The sequence below is a fragment of the Eulemur rufifrons genome, chromosome 8 (assembly GCF_041146395.1).
Source record: "Eulemur rufifrons isolate Redbay chromosome 8, OSU_ERuf_1, whole genome shotgun sequence".
In the NCBI taxonomy this organism is placed as follows: Eukaryota; Metazoa; Chordata; class Mammalia; order Primates; family Lemuridae; genus Eulemur; species Eulemur rufifrons.
The window spans coordinates 116,485,798-116,506,660 of NC_090990.1; the positions used below are offsets into that span (position 1 = coordinate 116,485,798).

Sequence of the window (20,863 nt, forward strand, 5' to 3'; positions counted from 1 at the left end):
GCCATCACACCCGGCCTCATTCCTTCTTTTTTAAGGCTAAATAGTATTTCATTGTATATACATACTACATTTTCTTTATCCCTTCATCCATCGATGGACACTTAGGTTGATTTCATATTTTGGTGATTGTGAACAGTGCTACAATGAATATAGAAATAAATGCATGTATCTCTTTGACATACTGATCTCATTTCCTTTGCATAAATACACAGAAGTAGGATTGCTGAATCATATGGTAGTTCTATTTTTAAGTTTTTGAGGAACCTCCATACTGTTTTCCATAATGGCTACACTAATTTATTAATACATTCTCACCAACAGTGTACAAGTATTCCTTTTTTTCTGCATCCTCACCAATACTTATCTTTTATCTTTTTGTTAATAGTCATTCTAACATGTGAGGTGATATCTTATTGTGGTTTTAATTTGCATTTCCCTAATGATTACTGATGTTGAGTGGTTTTTCATGTACTTATTGGCCATTTGTATCACTTCTTTGAGAAATGTCTATTAAGGTCATTTGCCCATTTTTAAATTTGGCTATCTTTGTTTTCTTGTTATCCGTTGTTTGACCTCCTTAAACCTTCTTGGAGTTTTTAATTAATGCCTTCAATTCTTTCTGCTTCATCAAATTGCATCACTGTTAACATTTTTCTGTCTGGAGCTATGCCAGAAGTTATTCCTGGTTTTCGGCACACAGATTGATTAAATAGACAGAGAAAAAAGGGACAAGAATATGGAAATATCAGGATTTTAGAAGATAATAGACTTCATTTAGCTAAATGCTTTTCTGGGCCTATGGACCTCAAGCAAAAGGTGTTCTGTGTTCTGCCTAACAATTCTTCTATCTCAATGCTTGTTCATAAATTTATTCTAGTTTCAACTGCCACAAGCAGTTGACATGAAATATAAAAATGCCGCCACACAGAAAGATCTGGGGTGTCTACTTTGTGCCATCTTTTATACTCCTATCTTGTAAGTGGTAACTAAATTTTCACAGAGATTTGGTTGAAACCCTATTTTACTTTTGCTTATAATTTCACATAAAATTTAGAAGAGTGTTTTTGCACTTTAGAATGTGCTAAGTGAATACTTGTTAAATAAGTAAATCAGATTTGATAGATTGGCAGAATTTTGTTTTTTGGTTAGAGGCAATCAATAATTTCCCAATTTTTGAAATGATTATTCTTCCTATATTGTAATGACATTTAAATATACGTGAAAATAATTATCTTATTTTCTTTAGGCTTACCAATTTCATCCTATTCTCTCTTTAAAATAATTTGTTATTATTTTTTCAGAGTGATCCTCTTTAGATCCTCTTTAGCTTCTCTCTTTCCTTCCTAATTCTCTATTCTGATTTAAATAGCCCTGGATTTTAGTTCCTGAGTGAGGTCAGCAAGGGCAGGAACAAAGATGGCAGAACACATGAGTTATTTCCTAAATCTAGAAAATTTCTGTAAGAACAGATTAAAAGTTATAGCCAGTAACAAAACAAACAATTTGAAGCAGAAAAAATTGTGTTTTCATCTTGATCAGATACAGTTGCTACTGTTGTTATTATAATTAGGACTTGAACATGTTCTTTTGGTGTGGTCAGTGGGTCTCCCTTTTCCATTTGTGTGTGTAGTAAAAACCAGTCTATGATTTCACAGGTAACGTAATGCCAAGATTGCAAAATGGAACATAAGCAGTCTGCACAAATGTATAAATGTGTGAGTGTCTGCGTGTGAGATTAATAAGGCACATTAGGTTTCTTTCCATTTTAGTGCTTTGTAGCTTTGTCATGGCAGTTCCCAGAAAGGCTGGTTAACCTTTTATTGAATCACTCCTGCGTTGTCATGATTCTGAGGATCAAAAAAGATACCCATAGCTTTTCTAAAGCACAGCATTTCAAAACCTCATGTTTATCTGAAACAAAATGAAAGGGTTACATCAGAAAAGAATAAATGGAATGCTTAAAGAATTGAAAAAATATTTTCAAATGGACTATTTTAAGAATAAAAAATTTTTAAATTGCTTTATCAAACAAATTTTGATTCTTTTCCTGCTATTCGAATAGCAAGAGGGGATTTCACTTATGTCAATAAAATTTAAAATTATGCTTTATTAATGAGTTCACAGAGGTGTGCAACATTTTAAGTTGGCAGTTTATAAAGGCATCTTGTTGGAGTCTGCTCTCAGGGATTGTTCTATGCCTTAAATCTCCAGGGAGGCAGAATGGTATCGTGGTTAAACGTGTGGATCTTGGTGTCAGGACGTTCGGGTCCAATGCTGGCTCTGCCACTTACCAGCTGTTTGAATTTAGGAAAGATAGTTGAGCTTTCTTAGCCTCAGTTTCCTCATCTATAAAATGAGGTCAGTAACAGTACCTACCTCAGAGAGGTTATGAGGTTATAAAATATATAACGCATGCTATATAGCTCGCTGTCAGTGCTCGTAATAAACTCAATAAATAAATACCTGTTGCTGTTGTAATTATCTGATCTCAGGCATGAGGTATGACTTGAACTAAATATATTGCCTTTTTCAGGGAGAGTTTCTAATTGTTCTATAATGGATTTTAATTGTTAAAGAAACATAAATCAAGCAATTTTTTTGAATGAGAATGGCACAGGGGAGCTTTCTAGTACTCCTGCACTCTCTTCATGTGTGTAAGGCCAATCTGCCCTACAGTGCTGCTTTATTTTTCCAAGGACATTCTTGGTGGCAGGAACAAATCTGGGTGACATGCTGAAATGGTAGTGAAATTTTCTTCTCTTTCAGCATTACTATCATCAGATGGTTTACATCCCTGTTCACCTCATGTATTCATCCACCCACCCATCCATCCATTTATCAAATTCATCCACCCATCCATCCATCCATCCATCCTGTACTAGGTGCTCCGCATTGGAGAAATGACATGAATTAGGCACAATTTCTGTTTCCAAAGACCTCAAGGAGGGACACGGTGGGGGTGCAGGTAGGGTAGTGGTGGTTGTGGTCTCAGACCCTTAAATGATTCCTCTGCAAAGAACTCAGTACAATGATTGTGATATGCACAGGATTATGTGGAAACAGGGATACCAAGGACTTCCCAGAAAAGTTTCTTTACATTGAATTTTAATATTCATCATCTGTCTATGAGGAGCTCTCTTTTTGGCAAGTTGTTTATACAAACATGCAAATGAAATGTAAATATTCCACAAATTAGATTAAGGTTCTTAGTTGCTGACAGGAATACATAGAGCTATTCAGCTTTTCCGTGTAAGTCCAACCTCCTTAGTCATCTTTAAAATATAATGTATATGTAGATCACTGCTGATGTTTGGCAAATGGACTAGTGTCTAGTCATGGCTTGAGGGCTGCAGCATGTTTAGTGTGAACCAGACTCTGAAAGGACCCAGCTGAGGTGTAATTAACATGGTGAAGTAAACCTTTGGAGCCTATTTTCTCTGTGCGTGTGTGGGTGTGTGTGTGTGCGTGTGTGTACTTACAGTGGAGAGGGGGAACACTTGTATTTTCACTTATTTGGACATTGGTTAGTCAATCAATCTTTTATTAATCCATCCTTTGTAGGCAGGCAGACTGACAGTCATTTTCTAATCCTCCTTTTTAAGCTGCATCTTTGGAAGCTATTTGTGCCATAAATTACCTCAAGTAAATTTCTTTTGTTAGATGGTAAGTGCCATTTTGAGTAAAGGTCATTACTGTCATTGTTGTTGTTACTCTTATTATAATAAGTACTTGAACATGTGAGAAGAGAAAAGAAATCCTATGATCATAACAAGATGCTGCTCAGTTGTACCTAATTCCAAAACCTTTAAGTTCACACTGATTTGGGCACATTTATGAAAGGAACAATTATTATACAAATCTCACTCTACCCCCATCCTATCTTCACAATGGTTTTCCGGTATTTATTTTTAAAACAGTATCAAATTGCCAGAAGCTTAAAGCCTGCATCCTTAATGTTTATGTGAAACCAAACTACATTTGATTGTAGTTGAAGAAAATTAACCCAGCAGACAGCCAGCCTGGATTTCAGTTTGCAGTCTATAATATTTACATTTCTTCATCTTTAATTCTTTCAGAAATATTTATCTTTGGTATGCTACATACTGTCTATGATTTACTTCTCTTGTGACATAAAATAAGGACTAAAATAAGAAATAAATTTGGGTTTCTCCATTTCCTGGTTGTAGATAAATCTTAATGCCTTTGTAAATTTAGGAGTTGAAAGAATAAGGAGAAAAAAATTCCAGTAAGGACTGAGTGACAATACAGATGTAGCAAGCAATCAATTCATGTGGTTTCACCTCCCTTACTTCACAAATTTTTGGTGCATTAGGCCTGATGCATAACCCAGTGAGTTCTCTAATTCTCACTTTTCTGATTGTGGTGTAATTCCAAACATGGAAAGGGCCCTAGCATGTGACATCCATTATCAGTTGTCCTTGTCTTTCCTGCAGCTCAGGATGCCATCTATCCCATTTCCCATTTCTATAGTGTGTAGGAATGCGGCAAGATCCAAACAACAGAGCAATTCAAGAGGGAAACAGCGGGCAGCCTACTCACCTTGGTGGGCCCAGAAAGGCTAAGGAGACACGCAGAAAAAAGCAGACCTTTATTCCATGTGGCCCTTATACATCGTACAGGTAACACTGGCAAATCCTTCCTGATCTTTTATCTATCAGGAAAAGGGGAGAGAGGTGAGAATGTAAAAGGGGAGCAACATAGCTCATTCATTCATTCGCTTACCTACTCACTCAACTCATATTTATTGAGTGCCTGCTATGTGACAAGGTTGGTTTTGGGAATTTGGAGATGAATAGGTTACCACCCTTGCCTTCAAGGTGTTTCAGTCTAGCAGGGAGAAAGATGTTTAAACCAGTAATTAGACTCTCTAAGGTAATTATTATAATGGCGAGCCGCAGCTCTGAACAGAAGGAACACAGATGTGGAGACACAAGCTCACCCTCTCATTGAGCTCTGTGACAAAGAGCAAGGTGCTTAATGCCTTTGACCTTCAGCTTCTTCATTTATATAGGTGGGGTGGGGAGGGGAGCATCTTTAACTCACAGATGTGTGTTAGTGCCCAATAGCATGCTTGACATACAGTGGGCATTCGGTAAATGGTGGCATGTGGATGTGCCTCAGGTGCTGCACAGCCCTGGAGGGCAGTAGGACCATGACCACAGGAGGGATCCTGAAGTCCCACGTCAGATATGCAAGAATGGTTTTCTTGCACACTGCAAGAATGCTGGGGACCAGGACTAGCAGGGACACTGACAGAGCTTAGTCCCTGTCTCCCAACTTGTCTTCACTAGGTAGAATCTTTAAGATTTTAAAAGAAAAAGACTGGCGCTGATGGCTCAGGTGGGAAGCCCATTGCCATTTTTGCTGCCTAATTTCTGACACTTTAATGTCTTCCACATGACTCATCTGTTGCCCCTTAACTCCTTGTTTAGGTGAAGAACCTTGTGGCTCCAGTAGCTTCCTTCTCTTCTAAGCCTTCCATATATTTGCCTCTTGCCCTTCTACCAGCTCTTTGGTCTACTATATTTCAGAAGCATTATTTGAAGTCATAGTTTGTATATATTAAAAATATATGAAATTTTAGACGTTAAATAGAATTCATTTGGTCATTGCTGCCTTTTTGGGTAATGTTTATTGAGCCTTATTAAGTGTCAGGCAGCACACATTTGATGCATTACATCAGTGCTTCTCAGACTTTGATGGAAATACATGTCTGTCACCTGGGGATCTTAAAATTCAAGTTCTGGTTCATTTAGTTTGAGGGTAGGGCTCAAGAGACTACATTGCTAGCAAACTCCAGGGTGATGCTGTTGTCTAGAGATTGCATTTTGAATAGCAAGGCATTGTTTCATTTGATCTTGTTGACAACCCTATGAGATAAATATTATTTTTATTTCCCAGATGGGGAAACTGAAGTTTAGAGGAATTAGATAATCTGTCCAAGGCCATGTTGCTAGAAAGCAGCAGAGTTCGCTCCTAAATCCAGGGTTGCTTCCTGGTATAGTTTATATAATCTGGATTTTGGAAATATCCTACAACACCTAAAGGGGTGCTACCTCAAACAAAACTCATAGTTTTAGTTTACTTTTTTGTCTTTTGATGAAACTTCTTTCCAATTTAATTTCTCTTTATGAACGACCGTGTATTAAATGGTGATTCAGATATGCTGGATTTTGTTTCCAAAGACATGTAAAGTTTAGTATGATTTATTTGCCAAAATTATGGCCTAGGAAACATTGCGCTATTGATGGAATTTGCACTGAACACGAGAGGAAATTGCTGGGGAAGGATGCATGTGAAGAAAGGAAATCCTCAGGCTGATTTATTGTTTAACGCTGAGCTTACACAGTGTGCTATGCTTGTCACAGCCAAGTAAAAAAGGACACAGTCCCTGTCCTGAATAGATCATTTTCTTAAAAATAACATTCGACCGGCTTATGAAATTACTGTGGTTCGTAATAGAAAGCTTGAGCTACAGAAATCTAAAAACTAAAAAATCATCTAAAAGCCAAACTGTACTTTATATTTTTATTTTCAAAATTTTAAGAGACTACATCTCAAATAGGTGCCCGAGGATCACATTTACACAGAACAGCATGAGTTCAACGCAAAATAATCTAAACATTATTTTGGGGTTTGAGGGGCAGTGCGCAGTGGGAGTAAAAGGGGCAGGGTTTAAGAGTCCCCCCCAAATTTAAGACACACGCATGCGCTGCTTCAGCCAGCGCGAGCGCTCCGATGGCGCATTCCGACTTGCACAAGGTCCCCCAAACCCAGCCAGACAGGGGCGGCCCGGGCTGAGGCTCTGAGCTCTCAAACTCCGCCGCCAGTCGCCGACGCATGCGCAGTCTGGCCGCCGTGTCACAGGCCTATTTTTCAGGCAGGTTTCCGCGGGGTCAGCAAAAGGGTCAGAACTGCCACGGCGAACGGTCCCAGCCTGACAGCGGAGAGGGAAACCGTCTCTAAGTGAAAACACTTCGTGTCGACACGGGCTCGGGGATGGGAGCGGTTTCTGCCGGCGTCCCCCCCCACCCCCCCACTATTAAGGTGCCAGAACATCCTTAGGAGCAACTAACTTGGAGGAACAGACAGGGATCATCGCAGAAGAGACAGGGAACAGAACCGGAAGGGGCGACGATCTCTAAAACTTTCAGCGCTGTGTTCTCCAGCTGCGCTGTGCACTTTTCCCCATTGCCCTGGGGAGTCCAGGTGCCCCAATTAATCCGTCGCGCCTCCGAGACTCCTTTCTGAAAAATGCATTCGTTGTTTAGGGGGACCCAGGGGGAACCCCGACGTATTGCAGTATTCAGCCACACTCCCCCAAACCCAGGGAGCCGCCGGGAGAGAAAATCCCCGGACGCCCCGGGTTGTGCAAGCTCCGCGAACCTGAGGGCCCGCGGGTGGGCGGGGGCGCCGGGATCCCCTTTGTCACCGCCGCCCCCACCCCGACTCCGTCCGCCCCTCCCCCCGCGCCCCGCCCCGCCCTCGGCCACCGACCCGGGGCCCGGGCGGCTGGCGCGCTCCCACCCGCGCCTCTGGGGACTCGCAGACGGCAGCGAGACCGGCCGGGCGCGCTGGGCATGCTCAGTCGCGGGGCGCCGGGCTCGCGAGTCGGAAGCCTGTGCGCGGCCACCAAGCCGGCCGGGGCGCACGGAGAGCGAGCGGGACTCGCTGCGGCGGCGGCCGGGCCGCGGCTGACCCGGACCGGGACTCGGGCCGGGACCGAAGCCGAGCCCGGGGCAGCGCCCCCGACCCGCCGGCCGCGGCGCCTGCTCCCTCGAACCAGCGCGGGGAAGGGGCCGGCCGCGACCGGCGTCGGCGGGGCTCGTAGAAACCGCGGCGGCGGCAGCATCCTCGCCGCCTGCCCCGGCCCGGCCGCGTCCCGGAGCCGTCGGGCATGGAGCCGTGGAAGCAGTGCGCGCAGTGGCTCATCCACTGCAAGGTGCTGCCCGCCAACCACCGGGTGACCTGGGACTCGGCGCAGGTGTTCGACCTGGCGCAGACCCTCCGCGATGGAGTCCTGCTCTGCCAGCTGCTCAACAACCTCCGGGCGCACTCCATCAACCTGAAGGAGATCAACCTGAGGCCGCAGATGTCCCAGGTAAGGAGGCCGGCGCGGGCGCCCCCGCCTCCAGCCGGCATCTCCCATTAATCATGCGGCTAATTTCTTTGTGTAAATGCAAACATCTAGGTGCACTCAGCTTGCCCTGCCTCCCAGCCTTGTGCTTTGGGACCACTTCGGCTTTTCCTACCTTGGCTCGAAATGGTTCAGCTCTTTAGCTGAATGCTAAAGCCTTGCATTTGGAGATGGTGAGAGGATTGCGTTAAGGCTTTCGTGAGGCGGGAAAAAATAAGTTCTCTTAGGGTACCCTTGACCTAGTCTGCGTGTGTGTGTATGCAAGACGACAAAGGGAATTTGATCCAGCTCTTCTATAATAACGACGAGGAGGAATGAGACGAGGTGTTGGTAATTTCGCCTTTAGTCTGCTCTTTTGCTTTGCCTTTTGTCCCCATGTTTTCTTGAAAGAGGAACCATGACATAAATGAGGACTCTAGGAAGTGGAGGGCGTTCGGTACCGTTATCTTTACAGGAATGACACTGGTCAAAGGGAGGAAAAGGGAGCAGAACCCAGAGGCTGCCCTTGAAGGCCCTCTGAGCTTGTGGCCAGCCTGCAAGGGACATGGTTGTGTTTACAGCTCTTCTTAAACCATGTGAGAAGGAGCGAGTCCAGCCTCACTCAGCAGAGACAGGAAATGAGAAGTTTCACTAGAGATTCCGCTTTCCTTCATTCAGGGCTGTGCTCAGGTGGTGTGGTGCATATTTGGCTCCAGCCTTGCCTGGAGGTGCCTCTCTGAGGCTTTATATATATACAAAAAAAGCGACTTTGGAAGGTTGTGTGCACCCTAGAGTCAGCTCAAAAGTCAAAATTCAGTGAAAAAGTAGTTTATTGATTCTGTCGGAAAGTTTTTGTACAGAAGGATTTTAAACACGATTCAGAACTTCTGTTCTCTTTCACAATGTATCAAAAGCTACTTTCAACTTAAAAGAGAGAGGAAAGAGTCCCTTCCGTGACACATTTTAGCACTAATCCTGTATGATACAGAACCTCAGCTACTTAGCAACCAGAGCAGTGCCTTTTAAGAAGGAACTGACTTTATATGACTTAATAATTATGTAAAGTTAGAGCATACACACTCATCTCTGATTCTCAGTGTCACATCAGGGTCCCTCTGCACTTTAAATTCTACATCGCTGTTTGCCTTCGACCTGTAGGCAGTCCCCAAGAAAGAACAGTCTTGTAAGTGGTGAGAGACATATGTATTTAAAAGTGAGGTTAATTCTTTTATACTCATCCATAAACCTGTGTGGTGATTGCTAACTCTGTAGACCCTTTCAGAGTTGTCCCAGTTCTGCATACCCCTTCAAGGGGTTTAACAGACATTTCCATTACAGTGGGAGCTGCTGTTCTGAACAAAGTTCTGTGGGGGCTGCAGTCAGTTGGGTTGTTCAGTCCTATAGATCCCCATTTCCCACCCTGCCTGTAGCCTCCGGAGGCAGCGTGGGTCAGGATGCCTTGGCCCACCAGCAGGGAGGATAGAACACTGCACATTTCCTGAAACTTCAGTTTTCTGGAACCCTTAAGGGTTATTCGTTAAGTTCTCAATAATCACGTTTTCTGGACAGCTGAGGATCTCCCTTTTTTAACCCTCAAATCCTTATGTGAATGTTAACAATAGAGGAAAATCTTCTCCACTGTGTTTTGCTTGTTCTTCTTCTAGAATATTACATGTAATTTCTCTCTGATGGCTAAGGATTGTCATTATAAGCTTCATTAATGAAAACTGAGCACGCACAATGCTCTAAGAGCTCTGTTCCCCACTGAGGGTACCACAGTGAACACACCAAGACACGTACCCTCAAGGAATTATTACACTGTGCTATCAGACAAACCACCAGGTTATGGTGAGATAAGGTGGACAGCTAAATGACCTTCTTTAGGATGCTGTGCTTTTGAGTCCTTAAGTCTGCCCAACCTTGATCTTTCTGGTTCCAAGTTAAGTGCAATTTCTCCTGTAATGTCCTCTGAGAGGGGCTTCTCTCAAATGTGAATCCTGGGAGGCTAGTACCTGCTTATGGTGAGGTTTGTTTTTGCTTTCTTCTTGGTTCTTGGCCTCATTGCAGAGAGGTAAGATCAGCTGAGTGCTACGCAGATGAGTTTGTAATATGCAGGTTGTTCTTACTTTCTTAAATGAGATTTATTAAATGGTTTTACGAAACAACTTGACATATAGTGCCCAGCACATAGTAGGTACTTAATAAATGTTTGCTATTAGCAATATTAAAGTTATTTTCTGCTATTGTCATATTAAGAGTAATAGGTACAATTGAAATTTTAAGACAATTGCAAAGTTCTGCAAGTTTCTTTGGGCTGACATCCCTAAATATTTCTGCCTCTACTCATACATATTTTTTTGGGAAGGTTCTAGCTGTTCCCGGTTATAAGGCTCCTACCCCATCAGCTCTATTCATACTGCGTAGTGAATAATCTACTAACCTAGTGAAACTCTGACTTGTCCCAGCAGAATTTAGTCTTCTCAAGTTAGAAATGTCATTACTGGTATTTGTGGCTTTTTGCTGTGTCTAAGAGTCATTCTGTCCACCTGACTTATGTTCTGTTGAAGATATTGACTTGAAATAGATTATTTTCTTATAGCACATTATCTCCTAAACTGAGAAATAACTGGAAGCTCTCACTTCCGAGTTTTCTGGCATTTTGAGATTGTTATGAGCAGATGTTGACAAAGAAAATTTTAGTTTATTGATGTTTTGCTTATAGCCTGCTTAATTTTCCTGAAAGGGGCTGTATTAATATAATGACTAGCCTGTTTTAATAAGAGTGTTTATTCCAGTGAGTGGGATGTTCTTCCATTCTCTTTTTGTTAGCCTTCTGCCTTGTTTGTTTTTTAAAAAATAAATTAACTGCAAATAATGATTGCTCAATTATAGGCTTGAATCTTAGAATCTTAATAAGTTAATTGATTATCTTTCCAACTAGAATCATGAATGGGATCTCCATTCTCTTATTGTTCCTGGGTATGGACATCAGCTTCTTCTTGGTCTTGCCATCTTGGTAAGATGATGATCTTCTTCAGGTCAAAAATAAGTGCTTCTTAAAATACTGATTTAGATTTTGTTTTGATTTATAATGAGTTAAAGAGGTAAAGATCAATCACATTTAGTTATACAGTTAACATGTTCCTTTTATTATAAGGAAAAAAATTAAATAAAATCCAGATGGTCAATAAAAATCCAAGAAAGTGTCTGTAATATATTAGTTTTATTTTGCATCTCAAATAGTATTCTATCTAGGACTCAAAGCACATAAATGATTGTGGAAGAGAAGAGCCTACCAGTGAGAGCTGTATTGGGAGTGCCTTGTGGAAGGGCATGGGTTGTCGGCTTGATGTCATTTTTAGTGGGTAGGAAGGTCTCCATGAATGCCTATAACCAACCACAAATCTATCACTGATGAGATTACTTTAGTCTTATTCTGAAATTTTATTTTATTTTATTTTTTTAGAGACAGAGTCTTGTTCTGTCACACAGGCTGAAGTGCAGTGGCATGATCACAGCTCACTGCAGCCTTGAACTCCTGGGCTCAAGTGATCCTCCCATCTTAGCCTCCTGTGTAGCTAGGACTACAGGTGTGTGCCACCATGTCTGGCTAATTTTTTTGTAGAGATGGGATCTCACTATGTTGCCCAGGCTGGTCTCAAACTCCTGGCCTCAAGTGATCCTCCCACCTTGGCCTCCCAAAGCTCTGGGATTACAATTGTGAGCCACTGTGTCTGGTCTTATTCTGAAATTTAAAATTTTGCTGTATACTATGTCTTAGAGTGGAAGTAATACATTCAATGAGTATATTGGTCACTAGGGACAATATATGTAAACTTTGAATTGTCTTAAAATGAATTATTCAGGCTTCAAGGGTTCCTTCAACAAATAGTTCCTTGTTCCTACTGTGTGCCAGGCACTGGCTTGGACAGTAAACCAACTCAACAAAGTCCTGGCCTTAGAGGGATTTAGATTTTGGTGTAGATGGACCATAAACAAATAAATGACTCTGTAATATAATGTGCTGTGAAGATGTTTGAGGCTACATAAGGGACTACAGAGAAATGTGATGTGATTTTATAGAAGGTAGTTAAGAAATACCTCTCTGAGGAGGTGACAGTTAGGCAGGGGCCTGAAGTGGGTGAGGGAACACAGGAATATGGATGATTGTAAAAAAGAATATTCCTGGCACAGTGAATACCAAGTGCAAAGGTCCTGAGGTCATTGCATGGCAGGAATACCACAGCAACAGCAGGAAGGCCACTGTAGCTGGAGGAGAGGGTGTGGGAGAGAGCGGTAGGGATGATGTCAGAGAGAAAATGGGATCCCAAGTTTTAGGACTTGTGGGCCACTGTAAGGACTTCAGCTTTTACTCTAAGTGAAATGGGAGGTCAACAGAGGGTTTGAGCAACGGAGTAACATGGCCTGACTTGCTTTTTCAACAGGGTCACTCTGGCTGCCACGTTGAACAGGCTGCAGAGCAGTAAGGATGGAAACAACCAGGCTAGTGCGTCATTCAGGCAAGAGATGACGGCGGCTCTCACCAGAGCCATAGCAGGGCAGATGGGGGGAATAGTAGGCTCTGGATATATTTTGAAGGTAGAGCCAACAGGGGTTTATTGATGGACTCAGAATAGGGCTACGAGAAGAAGAAAGGAGTGAAGAATGACTCTGGGATCTTTGGCCTGAGAAACTGGAATGAGGGAATTGCCATTTACTGAGATGGAGAAGACTAGAGGAAGAATAGCACTGGAGGTGTACGTGATGAATGTCTGGAGCTAATTGCGTTTGAAGTGCCCAGTAGACATCTAGATGCATATGCTGAGCGGGCAGTTGGAGAAGTCAGAGATACAGATGCAAATTTTGGAGTCATCAGGGTGTAGGTAGTATTTAAAATCGTAGGACTGGGTGGTATCACCCAGGGAGTAGTGTACAAAGAAGAGAAACAATCTGAGCGAGCCATGGGGCATGCCTGTAGTTGAGGGTAGAGAGGTGGTGAGACGCTGTAAAGGAGTTGAGAGGCAGTGGCCATGAAGTAAGGAGACCGCAGAGTGTGATTCCAGGAAACCCAGTGAATAAGTATTTCTAGAAGGAAGTAGTGACGTGTCAAATCCTTCTGATAGATCAAGTAAAGTAAGGACTGAGGATAGAGTATTTATTTCAGCAATATAAAGTTCTTTGGTGACCTTGACAAAGCCAGATTTGGTGGTGTGGTAGGCAAAGGTACACTAATAGGAGGAGAGGGTCGAGACAGTAAGTATAGACATCTCGTTGGGGGGCAGTTTTGCTGTACAGAGAGTGGGAAAATGGATAGTGGCTAGTAGGCAAAAAGATCAAGAGAAGTTTTTTTTTTATCATATAGAATTTTTATTTTATACCTATTAAAAGAACTCTTAGATTTAGGCAGATTTTATCATATGGCACTCTTGTATATATGTACATGTGTATGTGTGCAAAAATATATCTGTATATAAGAAAATATAAGTGAAATAAATTTAATGTGTTCCTAAAACTTCTTTTTGTTAAGCCTGTGATTATCAAGAATACCATTTCAACTTAGAGTCATAGATTTCCATGTTTTTCCATGGAACACTGTCCTCTGAGTATCCAGCGTTGGCGATACAGCGTTTCTGAAAGAATGTGCCGCTGATTTCCTTCTGCGCTGTCGACACCTAGTTGGGTTTTGATGCTGTTATTACTTTTCTTTTTTTTTAAAAAAGAGTTAAAGAATACTTTCTGCCATACATAACCATACATTGTTTTAAAAACTATGATTATATTAAGTTTTATCATTGAGGTGTGCATTCCAAATACACATCTGCACTCCTTGCCTCCCATACAAAGTGGTAATATATATAGATTATTGGGTTATACAGAAGGGAGGGGGAAAAGCTGCTATTTTCCAAAAAGAATGGTGTGCCTAGTCCCATTTTCAGTCAGTCAGTGCAGAATAATGTCATTTAGTCTTCTCAGAAGTCAGGAACTTCTTTGCCATTTTTTTACATTATTCTCTTGGATAATCTGCCGGCATAATTTTAAGCTCAACAGCAATCAAGATCTTTTCATGTAAAGTAGCTATGGCATTTTAAGGCATCTTAAGCACTTGTTCTATCTGCGTGCTTGGTAGCTTCAACTGGGTTCTGTAGACAACAGAGCCCGCGGGAAAGTACGTGAAATACTGAAACTCTTTTGGTGAGGTACAGTCTGCCAGGGTGAGGAGAAAGAGAAAGTGTCCTTGTTTTTGTTTTTATGATGGGGAAAATTATATCTTGTTTGTAATGCAAGTGCGGTTGATCCGGTATAGACCACCACATATTTCCCAATTTTCAAATACAGTGGGCCCTTTTTATTCTTTTTCTTAAACCCTTTGTGGCAGTTGACATTACTGATCATCCCTCTCCTGAAACTCCCTCTTCCCTTTACTCTCACCACACTACACTCTGCTGATTCTCATGTACCTCTCATTGTTCCTTCTTAGTTTCCTTTGCTGGTTTCTTTTTATCTCAACATTTCTTAAACATGTTAGAGTTTTCTTTTTGGTTGTCCTTTCATGTTCTCTTCCCTGTGTCATCTCATGATATCCGTGGTGTTACCTACCTTGGTGGCCCCCAGATTCGCATTGACAGCCTCGGGCTGCCTGTGGTACAGCCCTCCTCTGTCGTTATAGTCACTTCATGGGTGAAGTCTGATCGTTGCAGAAAGCTCACTCCCGGTGGAGTGAGGGATGGATTGCGTGGGGCAACACTGGCTGTGAGCAGGACAGCCCCTGGAGTTCACTCAAGGGAGGACGAGGCCAGAGAAAGAGGGTGAGTGGAGGGATGGAGAGGACCACACAAGATCAGAGACAAGTAAGAGTCAGGATGGAGGGACTTTGGGACCTCTTAGGTGCAGACAGTGGAAGGTATCTAGGCCGAGACCCAGGTTTCAGGGTTGGATGACCAGAGAAAGATAAAGGATTTCAGAGGGAAAAGGAGCACATTCTGTTTAAGATGTTGAGTTTGAAGTTATTACCAGTTACCCTTCCTCTTTTCAGTTTCAAGCATCCCACTCTCTCACTACCCCTTTCTTTCTGGCATATTCTACTAGTATCTAAAAATCTAACAACCTTTTGAAATCATTCCTCCTGCCACCTCTTTACTTCCTTTATGTCTTCATTTCTTTCCTACTGAGCTTAAATACCATAAGCATTATAATTTCTTGGCTTCTCTTAATTTGTCCTGCTCATTTGGGTAAATAAAACCTTGGTTAAATTCAACTCCTTACTTATTCCTTGCCTGCAGATGAGCTGCTGAAGGTGATGGACGAAAACCCACAGCACGCTGGCTGCTCTCACTTTAAGTTCGTCATCCCTAACCTCAAGTGGGCACCTTAGGCCACCCAGTCATCTGATTATATTTTTCTAGACTAATGTTCTCAAAGTATGGTCTGAGACTCCTGCAGTCCCTGAGTTGCTTTTAGGGGTCCCATAATGTCAAAACTCTTTTTATAATGATAAGACATTATTTGCCTTTTTCACTCTCATTCTCTTACAAGTTATAGTGGAGTTTTCCAAAGACTATGTGATATTACAGATGACATTGCTGTGCTTGTGTGTGTTTTAAAGATTTCTCAGTTTAGAATTCTAATATGTTAAACACTGATAGATATAACTTCCACGAACAAAAGCTGCTGAGGGTTCTCAATCATTTTTGTGGAAAGAGGTCCTGAGAATAAAAAGTTGGAGAACTGTCCTAGACCATTCACTTTCTGACTCTCTCAGGTGACTCTTTGGTACTTTTTCTCCTTTCCTTGAACTTCCATCACCTCCTTCTCCCTTCATCCTCTCAACTGGTGACCTTGCTTCCTATTCCACTGGGAAAATAGACAAAAGCAGAGGACAGCTTCCTCAAATTCCCACCTTCCTGCATCTGTGGCCAGAGACCATGCTTTCTCTCCTGTACTATGAGTTGACAGTGCTCCTAGCCAGGGCCAATTCCTCCTTCACTCTTACTCTCATGGTCTCTTGTATCATCAGTTCTCTCCTTTCCCAATTGCATGCACATACGCTATTATTTCCCTCATTTGACTCAAGATATATTTTCAAGGTAGACCACAAAGACTTGGTGATGAACATTGGGTGTGACGATGAGTGACTAAGGACTGCTAGGGTTTGACCTGAACTACTGGTGCAGGTGGTCAGTTAACCTCCTTGTTTAGTGGTTTCTGGTGGACCACAGGATAAAATCCAGCCTCCTTAGTAGGCTTATGGTCTGGTCCTGCTTTGTCTCTCAAAGTTCTCCTCCACTCTGTACTCCTGGCCTTTTTGTCATTTCTTGAATACACTATGCTGTTAAATGTCTCTGCACTATTGCATATGTCTTTTCTCTGATTGAAGTGCCCTTTCTCAGTTGTCTGCCCAAAGATTCAGTTCAAGAGTCATCTTTGCAGTAGGTCTTCCCTGACTCCTCTTCCAGGAGTGGTCGATCATGTGCGGCTTTGTGCCACACCGTAGGGTGTACAAGGTGGAGGACAGCATTCCTTGCTCTGTTTTGCAATGTTTTCCTTATCTCTCTCCCTTCTAGGATGTGAGTTGATCGAGCCTGCCATAGGCTAATTCATTTATATACACTCTCAGAAATTGACACAGGAAGTCATACATAATAGACTTATATAACTAGGCATAAATTAAATTCATGAGTGGGTTGAAAATACTGACTCTTTGTTTTCAGCGTTTTCAAACATATCTATGTAAGTTTAAAAAATAAGACATACCTAGCACTATTTATGTCATTAAAGCCCCCAAATACTTGTTCATTAAGTGCTGTTACTAATTATTATCAGGCAATGTTAGTCCCCACTTATCAAGTGAGTGGCTTCCAGAAAGGGACTGAACCAGTCTGTTCTTTAGCTTCCTCATCTCTAAAATAGACCTGGTAAAAGAACCTACCTCCTAGGGTTGTGGTGAGGACTAAATGAATTAATTAGCCCCATGACTGGCACATAACAAGTGCCCAGTGCATGTTAACTATTTTACTGTAACCATTACCACTGCTTCTTCAGAAACGTACGAGGCAGTTGCTAACACCTTCCATGCATTGTCTCATCTAATTGTCCATCACCATGAGGCAGATACTGTTACTGGTCCCGGTGTGATGGATGCTCTCTGAGGCTAAGAGGGGCTTAGTAACTTGCACTAACAAGTGGTCTGTGGTGGAGCCAAGATTAGAATTAGAACATTTAAAGTGAACCGAATTCTCCTCAGCAAGCCTATTGGCACATCCGAACATGAACGGCAATGAATTTTTCTTTTCCTCCACTGTATTGCTCTTTTGTGGTGTTCTCTGCTTGGCCTGGTGGTGATTGTCAATAGCACCTCCATACTAGGCGGACATTGAATTGTAATGTTGGTTCAAAATATTGAATGTATCAACTGGATGATTTTATGCGCATTTATCACACTATTCAGTATAAAATGGGTGCTAGACCTTTGACAGGTACATGATGGGAAAAGGAAATAAAGTCAGAAAAATTAAGGAAAGTTAATGAGAGGAAAAGAGACGGCGAGTGTAGTTCGTCCTTTTGGCTTTGTTTAATGCTTTATTCTGGAATCAGGGGTCCCTCCATTTCTCTGGGAAGCAGGAGCACTGTCATTTTAACTGGCACGCTTTGAAATGGCCCTCTTTCTTTCTGTTCTAAATATTCTTTTTGTAAACTCACAGACACCTGCCATTACCTTTTATTTGGAACATTATTACATTGCATGCCCAGCCCCTCACCCCATTAACATAGACTTTGCATGATGTTAAGGCCCGTCACGAGTTTATATTCTGCCTTTCCCTAATCTTAGGCGTTTAGTGGACAGAACCATGAACAGCAAAGTAGTGACTGCTGATTTCCATGGAAAATTATTTTAGAATGTCATCCGAATGTGCTTTCAAAATATGTGTTGCAAGCTGTGCAGTCAGCTTTTCAGTTGCTTGCTTAACAGGAAGCCAGCAGCATATGCTACTCACATGGGAATTCTCTAAAGGGTCAATTAATATGGAATATTTAATGATACACTTGATACTCACCTTCCACGATTTTCAAAGTGCTTGTCTTAAAATAGATCTGTGACAGCTGGTCTGAATAAACAAGCATCATGCCTTTCTATGCCTCTTCCTGGGAGCATGGGGGCAGCATGGTTTAATGAGAAGGCTTCAAGTCAGGACTCAGGAGACTTGGGTTCTAGTCCCAGCTCTGTCTCCGACAGGCTGTGTGACCTTGGCTAGTGTCTGCTTCTCTTTGACTCTGCCTTCTATACTTATAGCAATAGCAGCAAATACTTACATATGCAATAATACGCTAAATAGCAGCTAAAATTTTTTATAGATATTTAGAAGGCATTATGGTTTCACGAAGATCAGGGATCAGACAGGAATGGTTGAATCCTAGCTCTTGCACTTAACGATACTATGACGTTGGGAAAGTTACTTGTTGAATCTCAGTTTTCTTATCTGATAGGCAAGAAGTAGTAAAACCTACTTTGCAGGATTGTGTTGAGAATTTAATAATACATTTAAGTGCCTGGTGCATAGTAGGTACTCAGCAAGATTTATTTCCTTCCTCCTGCACCCCACATCCCCAATCCTTATGTCTATGAGGCAGGAAGAGTGAGATCTCGTCACTGCTATACAGACGGAGGGGGAAACTGAGATGTGCACTGGCTAAAGGGCTTTTCTCAAGGTCACCCCGATGGGAAGTGGGGAAGACAGGACTTGAGTCCAACTGTCCTCATTCCAAATTCTGTGAAGTTTCCCATTCCTGCTGCCAAAGTCATTGGATAGATGGCGAATTGCATGAGGAAATGACTGGGAAAGTGCTTTCAAAAAAAATGAGGCTTGCTCTGCAAGCGTAAAACGGCATTGTATTGTTTTGTAGTGGAAGTTACTTGTATTTAGAATAGAAACGTCTAAAATAATGAAACCTGTTTTCAGTTATTTTTATAGTCTGCTTAGTTTATAGATTATCTGCTCGTTGGTAATGTTATAACCCTTTCTATTTGGTTCTGTTTTTATGGAAATTTGTGCATATGAGTTAATAGATTAATTAAATCATCAAGTTACCTTCTAAATATTAGACTTTGTGGTAGGTGCTGAGGATTCAGAGGTGAATAAAACTCAGTACCTGATCCTGTGTTGCTTTTAGTCTACATAGCATGGAGTTTACTGCAGCCTTGCCCTTATAAAACAATGGGTGGGAAGGGAGCCATTTGAGTTAGAGCGAATGGGCCTGGCAAACATTTAGTAGGTGGGTAATGTATTTCTGGATACATAGTTAATTTTGTTGATGTGCAAGGTATGATACTAATGTCACAAATTTTTTTTTCATGTGTGTGTATGGCTCCAGGTATTTCTCTCCTTTCCATAGACATTTGTCTATTACCTCTGATGGGTAGGGGACCAAAAGCATAAGGATAAATCATGAAGTTTCTGCTTTTAGGAAGCTGGGAGAAAATAGGTTTGACCCAAGAGTCAGGCTTTTGCAAGAATGCAGAAAGGAAGTAAGTTAATACTACAAGGCCAGTGCAAAAATGCGTTGCAGCTGGGCGAGACAGATGAGTCCAGGAAGAGGACAGAGACTTGAGTGGTTACTAGAGAGGAAGAAGGTTTGAGAAAGAAAACTGGGTGAGGAGAGAAAACTGGGTGTGTGAGAAGAATGTACAAAGACATTCAGACCTCAGTGATATCCCCAACAAGAAGGTATTCTGAGCAATGATGAAATATCCTTCATAACATTAGTACCAGACTTTGGCTGTACCATTTACATTTTGCAGTGTAGACACTGAAGTACATGTCTTTGGTGTATGGGCTGGAGCATCAGATGATGGTCTATTCTCAAGAATATCTTGAAAGTTCAGGGAGCAAAAACTATGGAGAGTCAAATTGCTTAATGGGCATCTAAAGTGCCCAAAGTAGAGCGTCCTGCTCTTTCTCCCTCTAACCTTCAGACTTGCTACTTCTCCCTTTCTCACACCTACTGAACCAGCCGTTATCTTCCCTGTGCTCTTTGGTTGCCTGATAGCTCCTCCTTTCCTGGTACATTTGATCTTGGCTGTATACTCCTGAGTCCTTTCAGAATCCATGAGCAGCCTTTCCACTTTCACCCCAGATCCCCTTCACCACCTGTGACATCAGATGGGCCAGTTACCCAGCCCTGGAGCACCGTTCTCCACAGGCTTCCCTGCCTTGCTGCCAAGGGCAGAGAGCTGTTGGAGAAGTTGGCTCACCCCCCTGTTTTTGCTGTCCAGCTTCACTGCAGCTTGCCACTGCTTCCGTTCACCTCTTTGCAGCGCTTCATATCACCCTATTGGCTTCCTCTCATTCCCTCCGTCATGCTCCATCCCTGCAGATCCCGGACTCCTTGAGTTCCTAACTCTCTCCCAGCCCCTGCAAGCTCAGCTGGTCCTCCTCATTACCACCCAGTCCTCCCGAGTCTTGATCTGCCCTCAGTGCATCCCATTCCACTCCCTACAGTGGTGACCATTATTGCTGTTACTAGAGGTAGCAGCTGTTCCAAACTTTACAATTTACATTTGTATATACTTTTCTGCCTTCTGACTCCTGAGAGTTTTGGGTCTTGACATGGATGTTCTCAGAGAGGACCAGGTGCTAGGAGAACTTCGATTCTGAGAAGTTAGACACACTACACTAGAGGTACTTTTTTGGTTTGTGGTCTCCAGAGGCCAGTGGTGCACTTGGGTGAGCA

The 20,863-nt window shown here is 42.3% G+C and overlaps 1 protein-coding gene across 1 annotated transcript in view; it reads left to right on the plus strand.

The window, feature by feature from the left end:
- Positions 1-7,607: 7,607 nt before the first annotated feature.
- The window catches only part of VAV3 (vav guanine nucleotide exchange factor 3), a 363,845-nt gene continuing 350,589 nt past the window's right edge, over positions 7,608-20,863 (plus strand). Inside the window, exon 1 of the mRNA XM_069479072.1 lies at positions 7,608-8,122. Within this exon, the coding sequence (XP_069335173.1) occupies positions 7,919-8,122 (204 nt within the window). The 5' untranslated portion in view covers positions 7,608-7,918. The remainder of the gene's footprint in view (positions 8,123-20,863) is intronic.